Here is an 18,944-nt window from a genome sequence, read left to right as displayed (position 1 = left end):
TTAACGTTAAATTAGATAACGTTAAGTTGTATGTATCTGTTAATTTGTGGACATTCTTAATAGTAGCAAACTTGTAATGTTAACGTCAGTCTGAACGTAACCATGAGTAATTTATGAACTAGCCTACGTTAGCGTGGATGCTATCTAGTTTACTAGCCACTTGTGCTGTGCCGTGTTATTTGCTTGATATTGGCTTACAGTTAGCAGTTTTAACTTGTTTTGCAAGCTAGCTGAAAGGTTACCCGGATCTCTCGTGATGTCTATCTTGATAATCTGTCATCGGGTATGCTAGCATTATGTCAGTAACGTTACACAGAGGGTTTGCTAATGTGACTGCCATTAATAGTCAAACGCAGAAAAAATGCTACTATAATTAATAGCATAACTGACACTGAGTGCTGCCCAGGCGTTGATTTATGGTGCTGATTTGTTTTTCACGCGTTGCTTTCGTTCTACCGGGCAACAGCGAAACTTGCATCCAACATTCAGATAAATTAACAGGGGTAGCACTATTGGTCGTAATTGAGCACCAGTCTCTTTTCTTATATGATAGTTTGTAATTAATTGTGGTCTCTTAATATCTTAGCCTATAAAACGGTTCAGATGTCAACTATGACCTTTGAGTTTAATAATCAGGTGGAGGGGGCGTGCCTGAAGCACGGGCAGTAGACACAGGAGAAAGCTCGTGACTTCGCCAGACTTCAAGTATGGGTACGTTCGTCTTCAGGTAGTCTGGCTTAAAGCAATGAATGCTGGACTTCTAATAAGTTTTAGCATTGTGCCTGAAAACGAACGCACTCGATTTCTCACAGGCTCAGTGACCCGTAGGACGGTGCATCAGTATCCAACTGCTACTACCGTATACGACGCGCATCCGCCATAACCGTTCAGAAATCTAGCCTTTGCACACACGCCTGGCAAGGAAGACATTTCTGCGGAAACGAAAGTGAAACCCTTAGAGCGTTGGGAGTCTTTACTCTGATAGTCTTGTTAATGCAAGATTGAAGTTACTTATTAAGTCATAAACAAATAATTCTCTCCTCTCCATCTCACAGATCAGACATGAAGTGTGAATGTGGCCACATCCCCAAGGAGCTTAATCCCAGGTTTTGTAGCCAGTGTGGCAAACCTCTTGCCGCTCAGGAAAATCAAGACATAGCAGGTGATTTATGTTCATTTACTGAGGGCTGTCACAACTGGATTCACAAGAATAACATGTATAACTCAGTTACTTGTGAGAGCTGTTTGTTCTCTGTCTCTTAAACCAAGTTGAATTGGTCAGGCGGCCTTGTTACCTGGTTGCTTTCTCCAACCTTAGTCAATTTCTTCAACTCCCTGGCAGATGCTGCTGAGAAAATCACCCCGCAGAGTGACAAACCCTCATCTCTGGACAGTCAGTCCATACATTTGTCACCTAAACGCCCCCTTGAGGAGACTATCAACAGCCTCAAAAAGAAGGTATCTATCCTGTTTACTGACTTTACTTAGTGTGGTAGTAGTTTGGTTTGTTTTGGTAGTTTCATCTCAGAACCCTTTATCATAACAGCATGTGTCCAGTCAGGAGGTGGGTTGGAGCATTGATAAGAGTGTCTGTGTGTGTGATTGGCATTTTTGTCATCCTTTACCGTACCAGAAGAAAGCCCGTAAACGCCGAAAGAAGAAATCTGACAGGAAGGATGGGCTGCAGTCCCTGACCTCTGACCTCTCTGACACCTCCCTGACTGAGCGTGATGTGCGTCAGGAGCATGGGAGCGGGGATGCTGGCTCGGACAGTGAGAGCTCTGCCAGCGTCATGGACGAGATGTCTGACCCGGTGGCCAGTCCTGCCAACGCCGACCCGACGCTGTTGCTTGTCACTGAGATGTCTGATATCTCGGAACCATCTGATACACAGACAGCTAATGCCTCACCCGTTAAGTCTCCACCTGACAGAGAGATGAGGGATATAATCTCTGATCAGGATCCCCCTGATAATGACACTCATGTGGTCCAATCTAAGGAAGAAGTGCTGGAAAAGGAAAAAACTGACCAGAGTTTGGAAGGGGAGGCTAGCCCTTCTTCAGAAGAGATGAAACCATCACACCCTGTTCAGACAGATGACCTTGTATCTACTGAAGATCCTAATGCCCAACCCATTTCTGGACAGGCTGTGTCAGAGAGTCAGTCCAGAGCAACAGACCAGACTAATATTCAACAGGCCAAAAGCTCAGGAAAAAACAAGCAGGGCTCCAAGAAGAAGAAGGAAACATCCAACGCGCCAAAACCTCCAGCCTCTGAGGACCACAATGCCAACATTGACAAGAATGCAAATGTAAAACAGACCCCTGTCCAGAAGACCAAAACGAATCAACAAATACAGGATACAGGGAAGGTGTTTGGCCCCCAGAGCAGATCACAGGTACAATGACACAATCAGGGTGCAGGGTAAATTCGGGCTGGCTCCCCGGCTACTCTTTAGCATCTTCTTTGTTAAATTATTAATGATTTGCTACTGTCTAATGCACTGTGCTTTTTGATGTTTGTGTATGTGTATAGAGTAAGAGTGTAGGAACAAGCGTGGACCAACCTGTGGATGTAAAGATGGAGAAGAGTGAGGTCCAGCAAGCTTCTGCCCAATCTCCAGGAGATGCACCCTCAGAGCCCTCCCAGGAGAAAGACACCAGTGAAGACAGAGACACCTCAAAAGCTCAGAAAAGTGCACCACCACCAGAAAGGTCATTGCATGTTTTCTGCACACTAAAATAAGCATGTGTACATTCATTATCCATACATACTGTAAATGTATCTGACCCTATAATTACTGTAGATATTATCCTATGTACAAATGCCATTAGTTGTGTTCTAACTGAATATTACTTATTTAATTTTTGTATGGGAAATGCAGAATAACTACTCGCAGTCAACAAATTGCAGCATCAGACAAGCTGACCATATACTTCCATGCTGTCCTGTCCAAGGACTTCAAACTAATACCACAGGAGGATCGCATCTTCATCCGAGCAGGCAGAAAAATTGGAAACTGGGAAAACAACATAGTTGAACTGACTGTGTGTCGGTGGGTGTGTCTCTCATAATGTTTCTGTTTTTGAACCACTGTAGTGTACAGTTTTTATTATAGAATGTTGTGGCTGTCAGGTGATGTATGATGAGTAATCAGGAGTAATCAAGAAGACGTTAAGTTGCTTAAAGGTGCACTATGAGTTCCTGCATGACATCACTTCTGTTGACGTGATGCTCGCCCCTCCCCCCATGTACTAACGGCACATCATTATATCATTGATTCCAATGGGAAAGACAGACAGTAGTCACATGTTACATCTAGTTATTAATTCACAGGACATTCAATAGTTTTACTAACATGAAGAAATGTATATGTAACTGACTGATGTCGAAACTATGTACATTACCAACCTAATTCGTTTCCAATACCCCAATGTTGAGGATGTATCTAACTCCAATAATCTCCAATGTAAAACGGTTAGCTTATAGCTAGCTAGCTAGCCAACTGTGGAACTTCAGTATAACATAATTATCTCACCTAGTTGTACAGTGGGAAATACATTCGTATTACAAGTGATAGAATTAAGGTGTGACTTATGTTTAGTTGATGTTATGATGTTATTAAGCTTGCCGAGCTTAGTTATAGTCAGCCACAGGCAGCTTGACTGTGACTACATTCAGGACACTTTTGTAAGTAAACTGGAAAGAGCAAAATAGGAAAATAACTTTTACTAAAATTACTAAGATTTAGTAAGTATAATATTTATATTTGAGACAAAAATGACATCACGCTGAAACCTTTAAGTTCACTTGCTCTTATACTAACATGCCACATTACCTATAAATTGAGCATAACACAGAGTGTTACAGCCAGGATAGGAATTTCACGACGGCCATGGCCGTCGTAGCCCCTTGCGTTGGCCGTGAGGCCCCTTTGAAAATCAGAGGTTTACAGGCCACGGTGGCCTTGGTGCCCCCTTCTTTCTTCTTCTTTGGGGGGCAGCCGTGGCCCACTGGTTAGCACTCTGGACTTGTAACCGGAGGGTAGCCGGTTCGAGCCCCGACCAGTGGGCCGCGGCTGAAGTGCCCTTGAGCAAAGCACCTAACCCTTCACTGCTCCCCGAGCGCCGCCATTGTAGCAGGCAGCTCACTGCGCCGGGATTAGTGTGTGCTTCACCTCACTGTGTGTTCACTGTGTGCAGTCAGTGTTTCACTAATTCACGATTGGGTTAAATGCAGAGACCAAATTTCCCTCACGGGATCAAAAAAGTATATAAAAAAAGTATATATACTTATACTTTCAATATTCTGCTTTGCGTCCTACTAATAGCAATTTTGTTTAGCCTGTGGCCTGTCAAAATAATCTTAGCATTCACACAGCAAATTTATTTAGTCTTTTACGCAGTGGAGAAAGTGACAGCGAAGAAAGAAAGAAATTTAGGCCCAAATTCACCCATTCTCAGTTGAACTACTCATGAAGTAGCCTATTCATCACACAGACATCACAAGTATCACATGAAAGAGCTTTTTCTCAGCTTTGTTAGCCGATAATTGCTGTGTTGAACGGTTCATGAGAAAAGTAAATAATATAATTAAATTTAATCATACATTCTACTGAAGGTTTTTGCGTCCCAAGATCTCCCTACCCATTCATCTCGGTGGAATACTTTACTTAACCCTTCTTTTAACACATGACAAACCATATATCAGAATAAACAGGAGACCTTACGAACACAAAGGTGTAAAGCAGTCCCCTGTACAGTTAGCCGTCCAGAGTAATCCAGTTTTGAATTTGCAGTAAAGTTCGACATACATGGATGTCTCCAAATTTGGGCTTTAAGTTTTACAATGTGTTTAAATTGTTCCACATGATTTCATAACGGGCCAAATACAAAATAAATGTTACAAATATCGCCTAGATATTGGTAAATCAGAGTACAGCTGACTAAGAATTTGTGAAAGTAGCCTTAATGATCACAAAATGCATCTAGGCTATTTGAGTTTCTTAAAGCTGAGCTGTGATTTAAATTGTTCAATACATGATTTCATAACAGGCCAAATATAAAATAAATGTTATATATAGCCTAGATAGTCAGATGATTTACAGTTCTATGTAATATGTTATGTTTTCATTTCATGTTTTTGTAATGTTTCATACAGTGATGCAGGTCTACTGCAGTGAATAGGCTAAACTTTGATCATTTCTATAGCCTACTACTGTATAGTTAACTTTGGCCTTGGTGCCCTGACATGTGGCCTTTGTGCCCCCCACCAAATATGCCCAACCGAAGGCCAAGTGGCCTTGCCCCCAGAATGGTGAAATTCCAAGCCTGGTTACAGCTATGTAAATATCATCTTTTTGGACCTTCAGTACATCACGGTTCACAAAAGTGATCTTAAGAAGTGACCTACAAACAGCATAACCAAACCAAGTTTAATTAGTTTATGAGCTGTTTTCATGACAGTTTGTATTAGACCATGGTCAGGTTTCACTCCGAACCTTTTGCATATGTAGGCTAAAACAAATGTACTGATTCACAGCATAGAAATCTGTGCCATCAGTGCAATAATAATTTTTTCCATTTCAGTGATCTGGAAGAGCATGGATATCTAATTGCTGGAGAACTGCAAACAAGTAAGACAAAAGCAGCATCTGAGTCCATTCCATACAAGTATGTGGTGTATAGGAAGAAGAAGGGTACTTATGAGTATGAACACATATACAAACTGGATGCACAGAAAATGACCAACAGATGCCTGTTTGTCAAACCACATCTTCTTAATGAGGAAGGTGAGTTCAGAATATGGTGTATCATCTAATTATTGTAGTTACCATCACAAATAGTCAAATATTTGTATATGTGATTTTTAATTTCTGCACTGCTCCTTAGGTGAGTGGCATCAATATGATGACATAATCTGTGCCGAGCCATCCAAAAACGTGCTCAAACGACTGACGCAAGCAATCTGGCCAGATCAGAGAAAGAGTCTGATCGAGGGCAGGGAAATTGCTGGTGCCGTTATGTTAGATACCATCTTTGACCTTCTGAGTAGTTGGAGTGAAATTAACCTCAAGAGTTTCATGACTCAGCTTAGACAGTTCTACCAGATCTACGGGAACCCCTTCATTTATGAAGAAAGACAAGAAAAATGGTACTCCTTAAGATATGATGAAGACGATGTAAGTAACATCATACTAAACAAATAAATAGTCATTTACTTCTTGCAGACATAACATGTAGATGTACTGTATGTTAGATATGGCAAACATGTTGTTTCCTGACAAGTTGTTGTTTAGTCTGGGGTTAGAAATGTATTGTTAAGATTTTGTCCTCACTCACTAAGTGAACTCGGTGTCCTTGACACTCATTTTGTCAATGCAGGTTAGTAAACTCCTGAAGGAGTTCATGCTGAAGGATGTGACTCCTGAGCTGAGAAAGGACGGAGGAGGGAAGAGAGCCTTCATTGTAGAGCCTCTTAACGCAGCTGTCATCATGCTGTATGTGTGGAAGAACTTCAAGCTTCCATTAGACAATGGAGAGCTCTCTCGTCTCTGTGTGGCCCTTTGCCTCCCAAACCTCCTCAAAGACCAGTTCCTGGCTTACTGGCAGAACTTCCAGCAGTCATTCTCCTGCCTCAAAGGGTGAGTTACATTTCCATAATCTGAACATAAATGCTTCTAAGAATGCATATATCATAAGGTTTGCCATTGAAAGTATTTATATATGAGAATAATCTATCTGTCTAGGTAGGGTTGCCCAAATAGTGGCCCAAGGGGCACATCCATGTGTGTGTCTGCCACGTGTGGACAAGAATGCCAGTGTATTACATATAATCCATTCCTCACTGCATCCAAGCAAGCTGTTGTGGAGCATTGAATGCTCTCTGTCCACATTGAATTCGTTAAATATGCGTCATATTTCTCGTTCAAAATAGCAGAGCAACGCGAACGACAGAAAGAAAATAGAAACGGGGCGTTGAACAGTAGTTCTACTCAAAACATTGCGTTGCACGCCACAGCACACCACAAGTTTCGAGTTGCATACTGTCAGGATATTCCAATTGAAAACAATGTAGCCTAATTAAACTGATTTTATCGCTAGCGCTGGCTCGCATCGCATGTAGTAGCCTAGTTAGGACTTGGTGAGAGCCATATGTAGCCTATTTCCTATCGGTTGTGTCTGTTGTGTGGTAAATGATAATATGCAAGCTGAAATGAATTAATGAATGCACACCAGAATTCCTGGCTTTTCTTTTGATGGCAATCATACAATTATGGCACGTGTGCAAGGATTTAGGCTACCTTTTACCAGTGAATTCCAGCAGATTGTAAAGGTGCCGTTGGATAGCAGCTATGTGCGAGTGTAAAAGTCAAGCAAGCTAAAGAATTAACAAAATAAACATCTAATTTTGCCAACACATGTAAATGTAATAGATTCCATAGATAAACTAGAAATGTAATGCCAGAGGAATTACAGTAGTGGATGGAAAGCTGCTGGCTTAAAGTGGAAATGAAGCAGTGAGAACTGTGACCATTTTTTGGTTGCTTTTTCATTTTTGAAGATGCATGGATTTTCATTAAACCCGATATTCAAGTAGTTTCACTGGAAAATGACATGTCAATAACGACTTTCGCCACTAGGGCGCGGGCATGTTTTAAAAATGCACACGCTACGTCATCAGAATGGTTAGCGTTTGTTCGTGGATGTTTTATCCATTAGCGGACGTTCACTTTATTTCAGTATGCCTACGCAAATAATGTTGATGTTTGTACAAGAACAAGGGCCGCTGTAATGTAGCCTGTAGGCCTATCAGAGACAGTACTTAATTAGATTTAACTTCAGTTGCAATAATGTGTTTGGATGTTCTCGCACAACTTGTGGATTACCGCGACCTGAAAATGCAGTTGCATCGTTGATGAATGAATTGGTGAATAAACTCGGGGGAGCGAACTTCTCATGTGTGAGTAAGATGTTTCTTTTTGTGATTGAGTAGTATCGATGATTGCATTTGTTTCGCTCAAGTAGTAGTGGAAACTATTTGCAGACTTCCGAACCTGGTGAGAACCTGTTGTGGGTACGCTAGCCTACGTCTGACTTGTGTAGGCTACTCTGTAGTAGCTTAGGTCTGTGATTGTGACAGGCATGGTTTTGTGGGTAGACGTTGTTTATGGACTGTAGGCTAGGCGTCTGAGTTTTTATTTGTTTATGTAAGCTGACGTAAAATAACAAGCTGTTCACTTTAAGTAAATAAATGTACGGATGTGCCGCTTGTAGCAACCATAGATTTTAGGGTTCATGCTATGCTAGTTACAGTATGTGCTTGTTATGTTATGCTATGCTAGTACTGTATCGCAGCTTCTACCATGATAATACATTGCAGAACAACTGAGTATGGGTGTAAAAATTAGTGTAGTCTCAGGTGATCAGCGTAGTCCCCTAGCCTACCCCCTCCGCACAACCTATCAAGAGTGTGTTAATTGGTTAACTGCTGTTTTTTGGGCGTTCCAGTGCTTCGGCTCGGATGTCCCTCAGCGACCGCATTGCGACCTCCAACGTCTCGCTTTAATGATAGCATTTGCCACGTAGGATTGGACGTGATATATCTGTTATTTTGGATGAGATGTCCCAGGTTCATTTCCTAGCAGCAGGCACTCTCCATGTGTGCCATGTCAGTGAACATAGGGACACAACCCCCACATAAGCACCACCGATGGTTTTCTGTGCGCTCAGATACACCTCTCTCTCGATCATCTATTTCTCCTCCATAGTCAGGCTCTGTGGGGGGCACTAAAACTCCCACTGCTCTTACTGGCTCAAAAGCATAGGCAATTGGATGCCTGTCCTCATTGGTGGGTCTATCCCATTCGTCCATATCCATTTTGTTGAGGCAGTAAGCTAACTGTGAGGCTATGACAGCCACTGTGTAAACAGCATAGAATGTTGTACCAACCATTCTTGTGATGTCATCATTTTCTGAAAACAAAGATGGCGGCACACAGCTGAAATTAATGCAACTTGTTTGTGCTTTATTCTGAATAACGGGTCATATTTCTGACGTTATTTTTATTTATGGTATATTTAAATATTTAACTAGTGCTATAGACATCTGTTTTATTTGACTGCTTCATTTCCACTTTAATGTTGGTGGGGAAATTGCTTGAAAAAAAACCCCATTAAATCACTTAATCTTTGAGTTCATACAAACCCTCGTACCAAAAGACCTTGTGTGTCAAGGCGTTCTTGAGATATAACACTCAAGGTGTTTTTCACCTTGACATTTGACCTTTGACCTCCAACATCAACTCACTTCATCTTTGAGTCCATACAAACACTTGTACCAAATTTGAAGCACATGCGTCAAACCGTTCTGGAGATATAATGCGCAATGCATGAGATATGGCTGTGACTTTTATTTTGACACACAGGAAACACTTAAACAGGATGTGTAGTTTTAGGGAGCACCAGATTGTATGCATTAGAAGCTGAGACAGTTGATTTCACAGGTGACACCTGTGTCAGTGTTCTAATTAGCCCGGGAACTACTCTGGGAGCTTAACAAGCGCAGCTGCCTTTAGGCCATTATGACATCACAGCCTTTGAAGTCTAAGGGGGAAAATGAGCTTTTTAACATTTTAATCCCCTATTTCTCAAAAAGTATAAACTTTTTTAAAAATCTGAAAAAATAACTCTCTTGCCCCACTCCAGATCTTCACAACGGTTATTTCAACATGTCTGTACATTAAGCGGTTAGAGTCGCATTAATTCTTGAAAAGGTAAAAAGAAAAAAAGGTGGTAATAATAATAATAATAATAATAATAATAATAATAACTAGAAATGCAATTCCAAGGAATTACCAGTGCATGAAAATGCTAAAGTTGTGATGTAAAATATCATGTATAGTTAAAACAGATAATACAGAGATGGTTACTACGGTGATGCTAGGATAGACATGGTGGTTGCATAGCTTAATAAAAGTTGATAGTTTAAAAGTAGACTGTTTAAAAGCTGAATGTAGATAGTTTAAAAGTTGTTGATAGACAGCAGATAGTTTAAAAGTTGTTGATCGACAGCTAGTTTAATAGATAGTTTAATGATAGTTTAAAAGTAGACCGTTTAAAAGTTGAAGGTAAATAGTTTAAAAGTTGTTGACAGACTGGAAGTTGAATGAATGTTGATATTCAAATAGTTTAATGGCTGTGTATAGGTAGATATTTGACAATAACTGAATGTTGGAATGGCTCTAATGTTTGCTAGCAGTTATGCTAAGATTTGTAATTCTGTTAACCATGCTACTTAGCTAATGAAAACATTTTCTAGCAGTTTTGCTAAACATGCTAACTATGCTAGCAATGCTAAAATGCTAACTATGTTAACCATGTGACTTAGTTAACCAAGCTTATCATTTTTAGTAGTTATGCTAACTATGCTAACTAACATGCTAACTATGTTAACCATGTTACTTAGCTAATCATTTTTAGTAGTTATGCTAACTATGTTAACTAGCATGCTAACATGTTAACTTTGCTAACCATGCTAACTAGCTACAGTGGGTAGGAGTCATAGTTGATGAAAAGTGTTGACAGTTGATGACAAGTTAAAAGTTGTTGATAGACAGCTAGTGAATGTATATAGTTTAAAAGTTTAAAAGTTGAATGTAGATAGTTTAAAAGTTGTTGATGGACAGCTAGTGAATGTATATAGTTTAAAAGTTGAATGTAGATAGTTTAAAAGTTGTTGATGGACAGCTAGTTTAATAGATAGATAGTTTAATGATGGTTTAAAAGTAGACCGTTTAAAAGTTGAATGTAAAAAGTTCAGTAGTTTTAATGGGTTACATTGTTTAACAGTGGATTATTGTAGTGAGGACTTTTATTTTGAAACAGTTTTGGGCAGAGGAAACAGTTGAATAGGATGTGTAGTCTTAATTGACCCAGATTGTATGCTTAAAGCCTGAGGCTGCAGGTGGCCTGAACACCTGCCATAGGATTCTAATTGCTTAACGGCCGTATTATGATGTCACAATCGGCAATGTTAAGTCTATGGGGATTTTTAAAACGTTTTTCTTTAATAGTTTAAAAAGTATAAAAGTTTCAAAGTTGAAAAGACATAGCAACCCGATCTGTTTGAAGACCTACGTTACATTTTCATGCACTGTAATAACTAGAGAATGTAATTCCAGGGAATTACGAGTGCATGAAAATGAAGCTAGGACAGACATGGCATAGCTTAATAAAAAGTAGATAGTTTAGACGTAGACAGTTTAAAAGTTGAATGTAGATTGTTTAACAGTTGTTAATAGACAGATAGTTTAATAGACAGATAGTTTAATGAATGTTGAAAGTTGACGATAACTGACAGTTGGAATGGCTCTAATGTTTACTAGCAGTTATGCTAACAAAGGTAATTATTTTGACCAAGTTACTTAGTTAACTTAGCTCATGTTTTCTAGTAGTTTTGGAACAATGCTAACATGCTAACTATGTCACTTAGCTAATCATTTTTAGCAGTTATGCTAAAATGCTAACTATGTTAACATGCTAACCATGTTACTTAGCTAACTTAGCTAATCATTTGTAGCAGTTTTCCTAAAAAATGCTAACATGCTAACTATGTTAACCATATGACTCAGCTAACTTAGCTAATCATTTTAGCAGTTCTGTTAAAATGCTAATGATGCAAACTAGCAAGTGAGGACTTTTATTTTGAAACAGTTGAAGGCAGATGATACAGTTGATGGGAGTCATAGTTGACAAACAGTAACAGTTGAACAGTTAAAAAGTTGGATAGTTTAAAGGGACTTTTATTTTGAAACAGTTGTGAGCACAGGAAGCAGTTGAACAGGATCTGCAGTCTTAATACAACCATATTGTATGCTTAAAGCCTGAGACAGTGGGTGTGTTCCAAACGGGAGACAGCTGCCTACTGCCTCCCTTCCTGCATAGAGAGCTGTCTCACTAGACATGACTTTGGATTAAATGCATCTTTTAAAAATGAGCGTAGCACTCTAGAATCTTTGGTTAACACTACGGTATGACGTTAGCAAAGGCCTGACGTTAAACTAAATTAGCTTACGTAAGCTAGCAGGCTAACGGTATAAATTAGTTTTACGGCCGGCAAATATATCAGACCAGACGCTATTAATGGTTACAACAATGGCATAATCAGATAGTAAATTGTTTATTTCTAATCTGTAATCTGCAAATCTAAGCAAAATAAGATCACACAAATGACATTTTAAACAGATTCAGCAGCCATTACCGATATCATCCGCCATGTTTGTTTACCTTTCACAGCTGTTTCAGACGTTGCCGCAAGGGATTATGGGTAGGAGGGAGCATGAAGTGTGCATCGATGCTGCCTTCAAAAATGACCGTTATTTGGGAATTCTAAGATATCTTAAAAGGCAGCAGAATTTGTTTTTTCGGTTTCGAACCGCACTTGCTGCCTTGCTCCCCAGTTAGATATCTTAAAAGGCAGCAACTTTACCCGTTTCGAACACACCCAGTGGCTCCAGGTGGCCTGAACACCTGACATAGGATTCTAATTGCTCTATTGTGATGTCATAATCTAATGTTAAGTCAATATGGAAATTTTAGTAGTTTTTAATTAATAGTTTAAAAAGCATAAAAGTTACAAAGTCACATAAGTAAGACCTACGCAACGCAGTTTGAATGAAGTTTCTAAGTTAAACGGTTGAAGCTGTATTAAACACACAAAAAGCGTCAGCGGAATAATAATAATAAGAAAAAATCGGATAACAGTACAGTGCATTTTCATGCACTCTTAATAAGAAGAAGAAGCCAGGAGATTTCAAGATTGTGGATTCCATCCACTATAATAAGAAGAAGCAAGGAGATTTCAAGATAGTGGATTCCATGCACTATAATAACTTTGTTGAAGTGATCTGACATTTTCTAGCAAGGTAGCAAGTGCACAATCAAACATAGAAAATTAGTATTTAGTATTTTATTAAGTATTTGGGTTTAGCAACAATTGAAATTTACTGTAACCTAGAAAACAGTATCCATTCCAAAATCTTTATTAATATCAGTATCCCTGAACACACAATGGCACAATAAGTGACTTTTATGGGTTGTTTTCACACCCACTACCTTACATGGACATTGGCAAATTAAGATTTCCTATATGTTAAGTTCCATGTTGGTTATTCCTGTACTTGGTTTTTGTCCTATACTAGAATCCTTTTTAGGATCAGTATCAAAATAATTTAGGCAGGTATTATATTGTCACAAGTTGCTAATTTGCTTTCAGAGGTGCAGTAAATAAAAATGTTTTTGGACAGAGTCAGATACTTGAATGTGTGTGAGTGTTTGCGGGTGTATATGAGTGTTTAATCCTGGATGATTAGGCCCTTGGTTTGGCATGCTTGACATAGTTTGGCCAAACTATTTTGGGACCTCTGGTGTATACTAAATTAGCCATAAATTACTCATGATCTACTTTTTCTTCTCCTTTAGTTTGCCTGATTTGCTGATGACTTTAATAACTACTGCTCGGACCAAGAATATGCATCATTGGGTTTTAGTGTTGCCCCTCTTCCATCTGCAGCGTGGCATGTCCAAACCCTTTGAAGCTGTTCCTCTTATCAGCAACGCCAAATATGAGGCATCCTGGACTGGTCTTCAAGGGTTAAAACTTGCCAATGCAGTCTTTTCAAGCCAGGAAAGAAGGTGTTCTTTTGTTTGTTAAAGATGATAAAATGTGACATTTTCTCAATGTCTGCAAATTAATTAAACATGTCTGAAAAAACTGACATTTTTGTATGTGACCTCTCCTGCACCTAGCTTCATACTGAACTTGATGAAAAAAAACCCACATCTGGCGAAAATTGATAATCTCCTGGCACGGTCTGTCATGTGCCTGTTGACTTTGGAGGACGTGATTGAGTGCAGCACAGTACTCAGTGCTGAACTGATCGACCTGCTGCATGTCTTTCATATAAAAGCCCCCTCGGAAATTGCCTACAACAACTCCACAGTGAGTTTTTCTTGAGCTAGTTGGTATCAATGCTCATGTTTTCTTTGGTTCAATTGGTTTAATTACGGCAATATAGCCAGCCCAATAAGTTGGAGTTTTGTTTTGAAATTATAGGTACAGTCTGCCATTTTAATCCAACAGACTTTGTGCAGAATGCTCCTCATGGATTCTAGCAGTTTAGTTTTTTTCTCGTTTGTCGTTTGTACAAATGCTGTGGTTCAGACTGAGCCATCACAAACTCCATCCAATCAACTTGTCTCGGGAGCATGGAATAAAAGGGTGTATGTTGAGCTCAAACTAGTAAAGTAAAGTGACTGGTATTTAACAGATGCTTTTATCCAAAGGGACACAGACTCGCGATAGTTGTTAGTTTGTATTTTGTTATGATTGTATTCCTTTTACTTATATATTTTTTTCTTTTCAGATTATATCTGATACTCTGACTCACATTCAGAGTAAACTAATTGAACATAAATTCAGGTAATTCACTGCAGTTATACTGATCATATCTACTGTACATGGATGAATTCAATGTACTCTGCTTCCACTAAACATTCAATCAATTGAAACTGAAAAGGAATCCATTATTAAACTCAATGTCTTTTCCAGTTGTTTTAGTGAGGTTTATGGGACTGAATGTTTAGCCACTTCAGTGAAGGTGCTGGAAAAAGTTTGCAAAGGAATGCGTTACACATACAATCAAAGCTTTGTTGATATCCCTGTTGCCTGCATGAACCTTGTTGGAGCGGTTTCTGACTTCACCCTTTCACAGGTTTGTTGAAACATGTCACAGTAATCATAGAATATATGCACTATCAACATGAGGGTTTAAGTATTTGGTGATTTCTGTTCTTAAACAACAGTGACTGAACTTTATGGTCTGCTTCTGTGCATAAATGGTGTACGTGTGTGTGTTTGTGTTGTGTTGTGTTGTGTTGTGTTGTGTTGTGTTGTGTTACAGGAATCAAATAAGAGGGACACTCTGAGCACACGCAGCCTGGAGCTCCTGTCGGATGCCATGCAGGTGCTTCGCTCCTGGATAAGCCAAACTTTCAAACAAAAACTGCTGCGCTCATTTGTTTCCCTTACATCAGCCACCCTAAGCTCTGAGATTGAGGTAACACTAAAACTTCCTGGATCCTGTATTTTTCTGGCAAATTGTAGAGCATTGCACACCATTATATAATACCCTTGCTTTTTACATCAAAGCGTTTTGGTCTGTTTTGTCTTTCATATACTGTATACACAAGAGAGATGTTAAATTCTTAGTGCTATAGGTAGGGGATTTCACACAGCAGCCAATCAACAACCAAGCCTATTCCCCGTCAAGACCAAAATCACTAACAAAACATCACCAACAGTACAGCCTTCAAGAGCAATTTACTGGGGTTATCTAGCAAGCATGCACATTCCTTCATAGGTGTTTCATTGAATTAGGCCCACAACACCTCTAGAAGGCTCAACAGTGATATCTGCCATCCCAGACCCACCCCCCTCCACACTCATGATTGGTTCTCTATCAACAAATACTGTCAAATTATTTGATCCTTTTCATTTATTCTTTGTTCATGATCCGATCAGCAATGTAACCAGATAAACCACAATCCCTCAATTTATGATCCAATCAGCAATATGTGCACACAAAATGCAAACCCTTGAGGAGGGCATCCACAAATAGCAACAACCTCCTCAGTCATTCCTCTTCGTTGCTGTGGCCGTTTATGATCCAAGCAGCATTGTGATAAAATGTTTTTTATATATATATATATATATATATATATATATATATATATATATATAGTGTAATTGTAGTATTTGGTTTATGTACAAACCTACACTATTTTTAAGAAATTTAGAAGTTTTAGAAGGAAAAGCTTAAAATGGCATAGGGCTGAGCGATAAATCGATTTTATTGATTAATTCAAATTTGACATTCAGGTCAATTTCTTAAACTTCCACCACCGACGCGCTCCCATTGAGCACCCGTAGGTCAGAGTGGGCACATTGTTTTCCTAGTTCCCACACACACGCAAACAATGTGGCAGCGAACAGCGAAGAGCTCATTCCCAGGAGAGGCACAGTGTCATCAGTTGTTTGAAAATTGGTTTGGTTTTGCGGCGTCAGATCCAAAACAAACAAACCCCCGCTGCAAAATGTGTTTAAAGGCTGTTGCTATCAAAGGTAAGAAACATTTTCAAACTATCCTGTATGATAATGCTGGCCTTAGACCATACGATTTTCAAGAAATTTAGCAGTTGGCAACTAAATGTCCAAAGTCGGAATGAAATTATGGAAGTTTTACTGCGCGGGACACAATCATCTATCATGTAGGCTATGTAAGGTGCCAATCCTAGCGGTTTTAAGTCTGAGTCAAGATCTTGACGTTACGACATATCAAACGTGTTTGATAGCCTGTTATCGCAAGTCTTTTAGTCTTGGCTCATGCAAATAGTGGCGTGGGCAATTTATAAAAAACAATAAATAAGCTCTCTCCAGCACCAAACAGGAAGGGGCAAAGTGGGTACAGCCATAGCCTAGCTAGCCTATATGATTATTTCTTATTTACCTTCTTAGAAATTATTAGTATTTCACGTGACCGAACAACTCAATAACCTCCCTGAAAATACTTCTTCGGATCTAAACACTTCACCTGCGCATGCTACTGTACATGATCTAATTTGATGCCGACATAACACTGCAGGTTAGGGATGTCACTAATGTAGCAATGCTGCAGAAGCACGAAAATTTGAGGCCCTATTAGGGTCGTATGGGTCGTTTACAATCCTCATTGAGTTCCCGTTGATATCTGGTGCATGATGGAAAATAATTTAAAGGAATCTAGTTGCAGTCTTGTATAGTGACGATACAAGATTCCTAGTCGTTCAAATCATAGTCTGTGTAATCTGGTGGAGGGTGTGATGGCCTACTGTAGACTTTCAAAAATCTTTTCAAAGTCTTCTGATATAAGGGTATCATACTTGCCTTTTTTCTTGTTGTACTTTCACCCCAAGGGTACTGGTACATTTATATCAAATCAAAACAGGGAAAATCAAAACAAAATAAAGTCTAAACTGGTTTTGGACAATTTCTTTTGTATCAAGTATGTCATTAGTGATTTTGTTTTTAAATAGGGGAAAAAAACAATTAAAATCGGATTAGGTGTGAAAAAAGGAGCCATATCGCATATATTTTTAAGCCATATCGCCCAGCCCTAAAATGGCACCAAATCAGTCGGAAATACGGTGTTGTTAATGTTGTAAATGACCGTTGTATTGCGAAATGGCTGGTTGTTAATGCTATATCTATACATGTGCACAAGTGTACAGAGTGTATTATCTGCAAACATCCATAATTTTCTGAGAAAATGTTCTCTAATTTCATTAGAGTGTCTAGCATGAAAAACAGATGCTTCATTGTTGCCTCAACTGGCAGTTGTGTTTAATAGCACCCACAAAATACCAGTGTCAGTGTTTCTAGTAATGACCTGTGACCTAACCCGTTTTGAGATTGTAGAGTGGTGAGTCAGTTCAAAGGAAAAACAGAGGATGGGTGCCCTCTTGACAACCCCACTGAAATGATCAAAAAGGACACGTTGTTGTTGTTTGTTCTTAAGTATCGGTATGATGGTTTAATGCACTCTGTTGTGTTTTTATACTTAAAGGTACACTATGCAATATTTAACCTTTACGAAGCCAATTTGATGGTAAACGAGCTTGTAATAGGCAAATCATTCACCTAGTATAGCTATACAGCATAGACGTAGCAAGTCCCTACAGAGAAAACCAGCCATGCAACTTCCAAGAACAACCACACGTCAAATCTCATGAGAAGCGTGAAACATTACCTTGTCAGTAGATATAACTCTTTGGAGATCGTTTTTGCCTGTTGTTAATCCTTCACCTCCACAACAAAAGCATTTGCATTGTGTACAGGGGGGGATAAGTCGCGATAAGTTTGCTTCCTATAATTTGTTTAGTGTTTTGCCCTTTTATCTTGACAGATTTGGAACAATATAATCTCTCTTAGTTTTGAGGATGAGGAGTTCACAACTACATGGAGACGCATGTTCACCAGAGATTTTGAAGGCAAATTTCGACAGGTATGGATTATGAATGGATATAGAATATCTTTATGGTATTTTACTGCAAGGTGTCCTGATCGTCTTGCTGTCATTTGTTTGCAGGAGGACCCATTAGATCAGGTGGACGTCTACTGCTCCAAGATGGAGAAGTTGACTGACTCTCACCCGCATATTGCCAAGAGCATAGAGAAGTGTGCTCTTGAGGCGGTCACTGCCCTTTGCCAGGTATCTCACCTCAAAGCTTTAAAACATATATTCTATTCAAAATTTGTGTCTGGTACTGCAGCATTGGGATGTGATCATGGGGTATGTTTGAAATTCCTCTGAACACAATTGGATAGAACTAACTAGAGCTTTAGGGTGCGAGTTTGGCAGCGTGTTTTGCCGACAGTGCATGCACACTGTGGCCTGAGTCAGATGCACGAAGTGGGCAGAGTCAGGTGGAGGTTAAAAGATTTGGCTAAAGTCAACCAATAGATTTTAAGTGTAATGCGCCAGACGATATTACAGTAGCATATACCAATATCAAATATCAATAATGTTGCGCATCTGATCTGTATAATTTTTCAAATAATAATATGTAGGGTTAGCATGTCTTCCGCTCCATCTTCTTCCAAGCAATTCACTTCCGACCAGGCTATTATTTTGTTAATCCATATCAATACGATTTTAAGCAAAATATATGCGATAATTATCTGAGTCGCCCTGAATCGTGTTTACCGATAATTTCCAGTGGAATCCCGATGGGATGTATCGGAACGTCACATATTGCCAACCGTCCCGTATTTCCAACCTCTTACGTGTATGTGTCACTTAATATTAATTTCTATACAAACCAAGACGGCGGATTCCTAAAGAAACA

The 18,944-nt window shown here is 39.3% G+C and overlaps 1 protein-coding gene across 3 annotated transcripts in view; it reads left to right on the top strand.

The window, feature by feature from the left end:
- The window catches only part of rnf213a (ring finger protein 213a), a 61,452-nt gene that overhangs the window by 264 nt on the left and 42,244 nt on the right, over positions 1 to 18,944 (top strand). Inside the window, exons 1-16 of one of the 3 annotated variants that reach the window (XM_048244769.1) lie at positions 662 to 711; positions 1,056 to 1,162; positions 1,343 to 1,458; positions 1,634 to 2,398; positions 2,536 to 2,714; positions 2,885 to 3,055; positions 5,589 to 5,791; positions 5,892 to 6,181; positions 6,384 to 6,643; positions 13,482 to 13,694; positions 13,809 to 14,001; positions 14,426 to 14,481; positions 14,611 to 14,773; positions 14,963 to 15,118; positions 18,002 to 18,100; positions 18,185 to 18,307. In XM_048244769.1, coding sequence (XP_048100726.1) covers positions 1,063 to 1,162; positions 1,343 to 1,458; positions 1,634 to 2,398; positions 2,536 to 2,714; positions 2,885 to 3,055; positions 5,589 to 5,791; positions 5,892 to 6,181; positions 6,384 to 6,643; positions 13,482 to 13,694; positions 13,809 to 14,001; positions 14,426 to 14,481; positions 14,611 to 14,773; positions 14,963 to 15,118; positions 18,002 to 18,100; positions 18,185 to 18,307 — 3,087 coding nt within the window. In that variant the 5' untranslated portion in view covers positions 662 to 711; positions 1,056 to 1,062. Of the gene's footprint in view, positions 1 to 661; positions 712 to 1,055; positions 1,163 to 1,342; positions 1,459 to 1,633; positions 2,399 to 2,535; positions 2,715 to 2,884; positions 3,056 to 5,588; positions 5,792 to 5,891; positions 6,182 to 6,383; positions 6,644 to 13,481; positions 13,695 to 13,808; positions 14,002 to 14,425; positions 14,482 to 14,610; positions 14,774 to 14,962; positions 15,119 to 18,001; positions 18,101 to 18,184; positions 18,308 to 18,944 lie in introns of those variants that run through there. The other 2 variants (XM_048244770.1, XM_048244768.1) reach the window with 2 other exon arrangements.

This window comes from Alosa alosa, chromosome 6, assembly GCF_017589495.1.
Source record: "Alosa alosa isolate M-15738 ecotype Scorff River chromosome 6, AALO_Geno_1.1, whole genome shotgun sequence".
In the NCBI taxonomy this organism is placed as follows: domain Eukaryota; kingdom Metazoa; phylum Chordata; class Actinopteri; order Clupeiformes; family Clupeidae; genus Alosa; species Alosa alosa.
The sequence above is the reverse complement of the archived record's forward strand: the minus strand, read 5'-3'. Positions and strand labels throughout refer to the sequence as shown.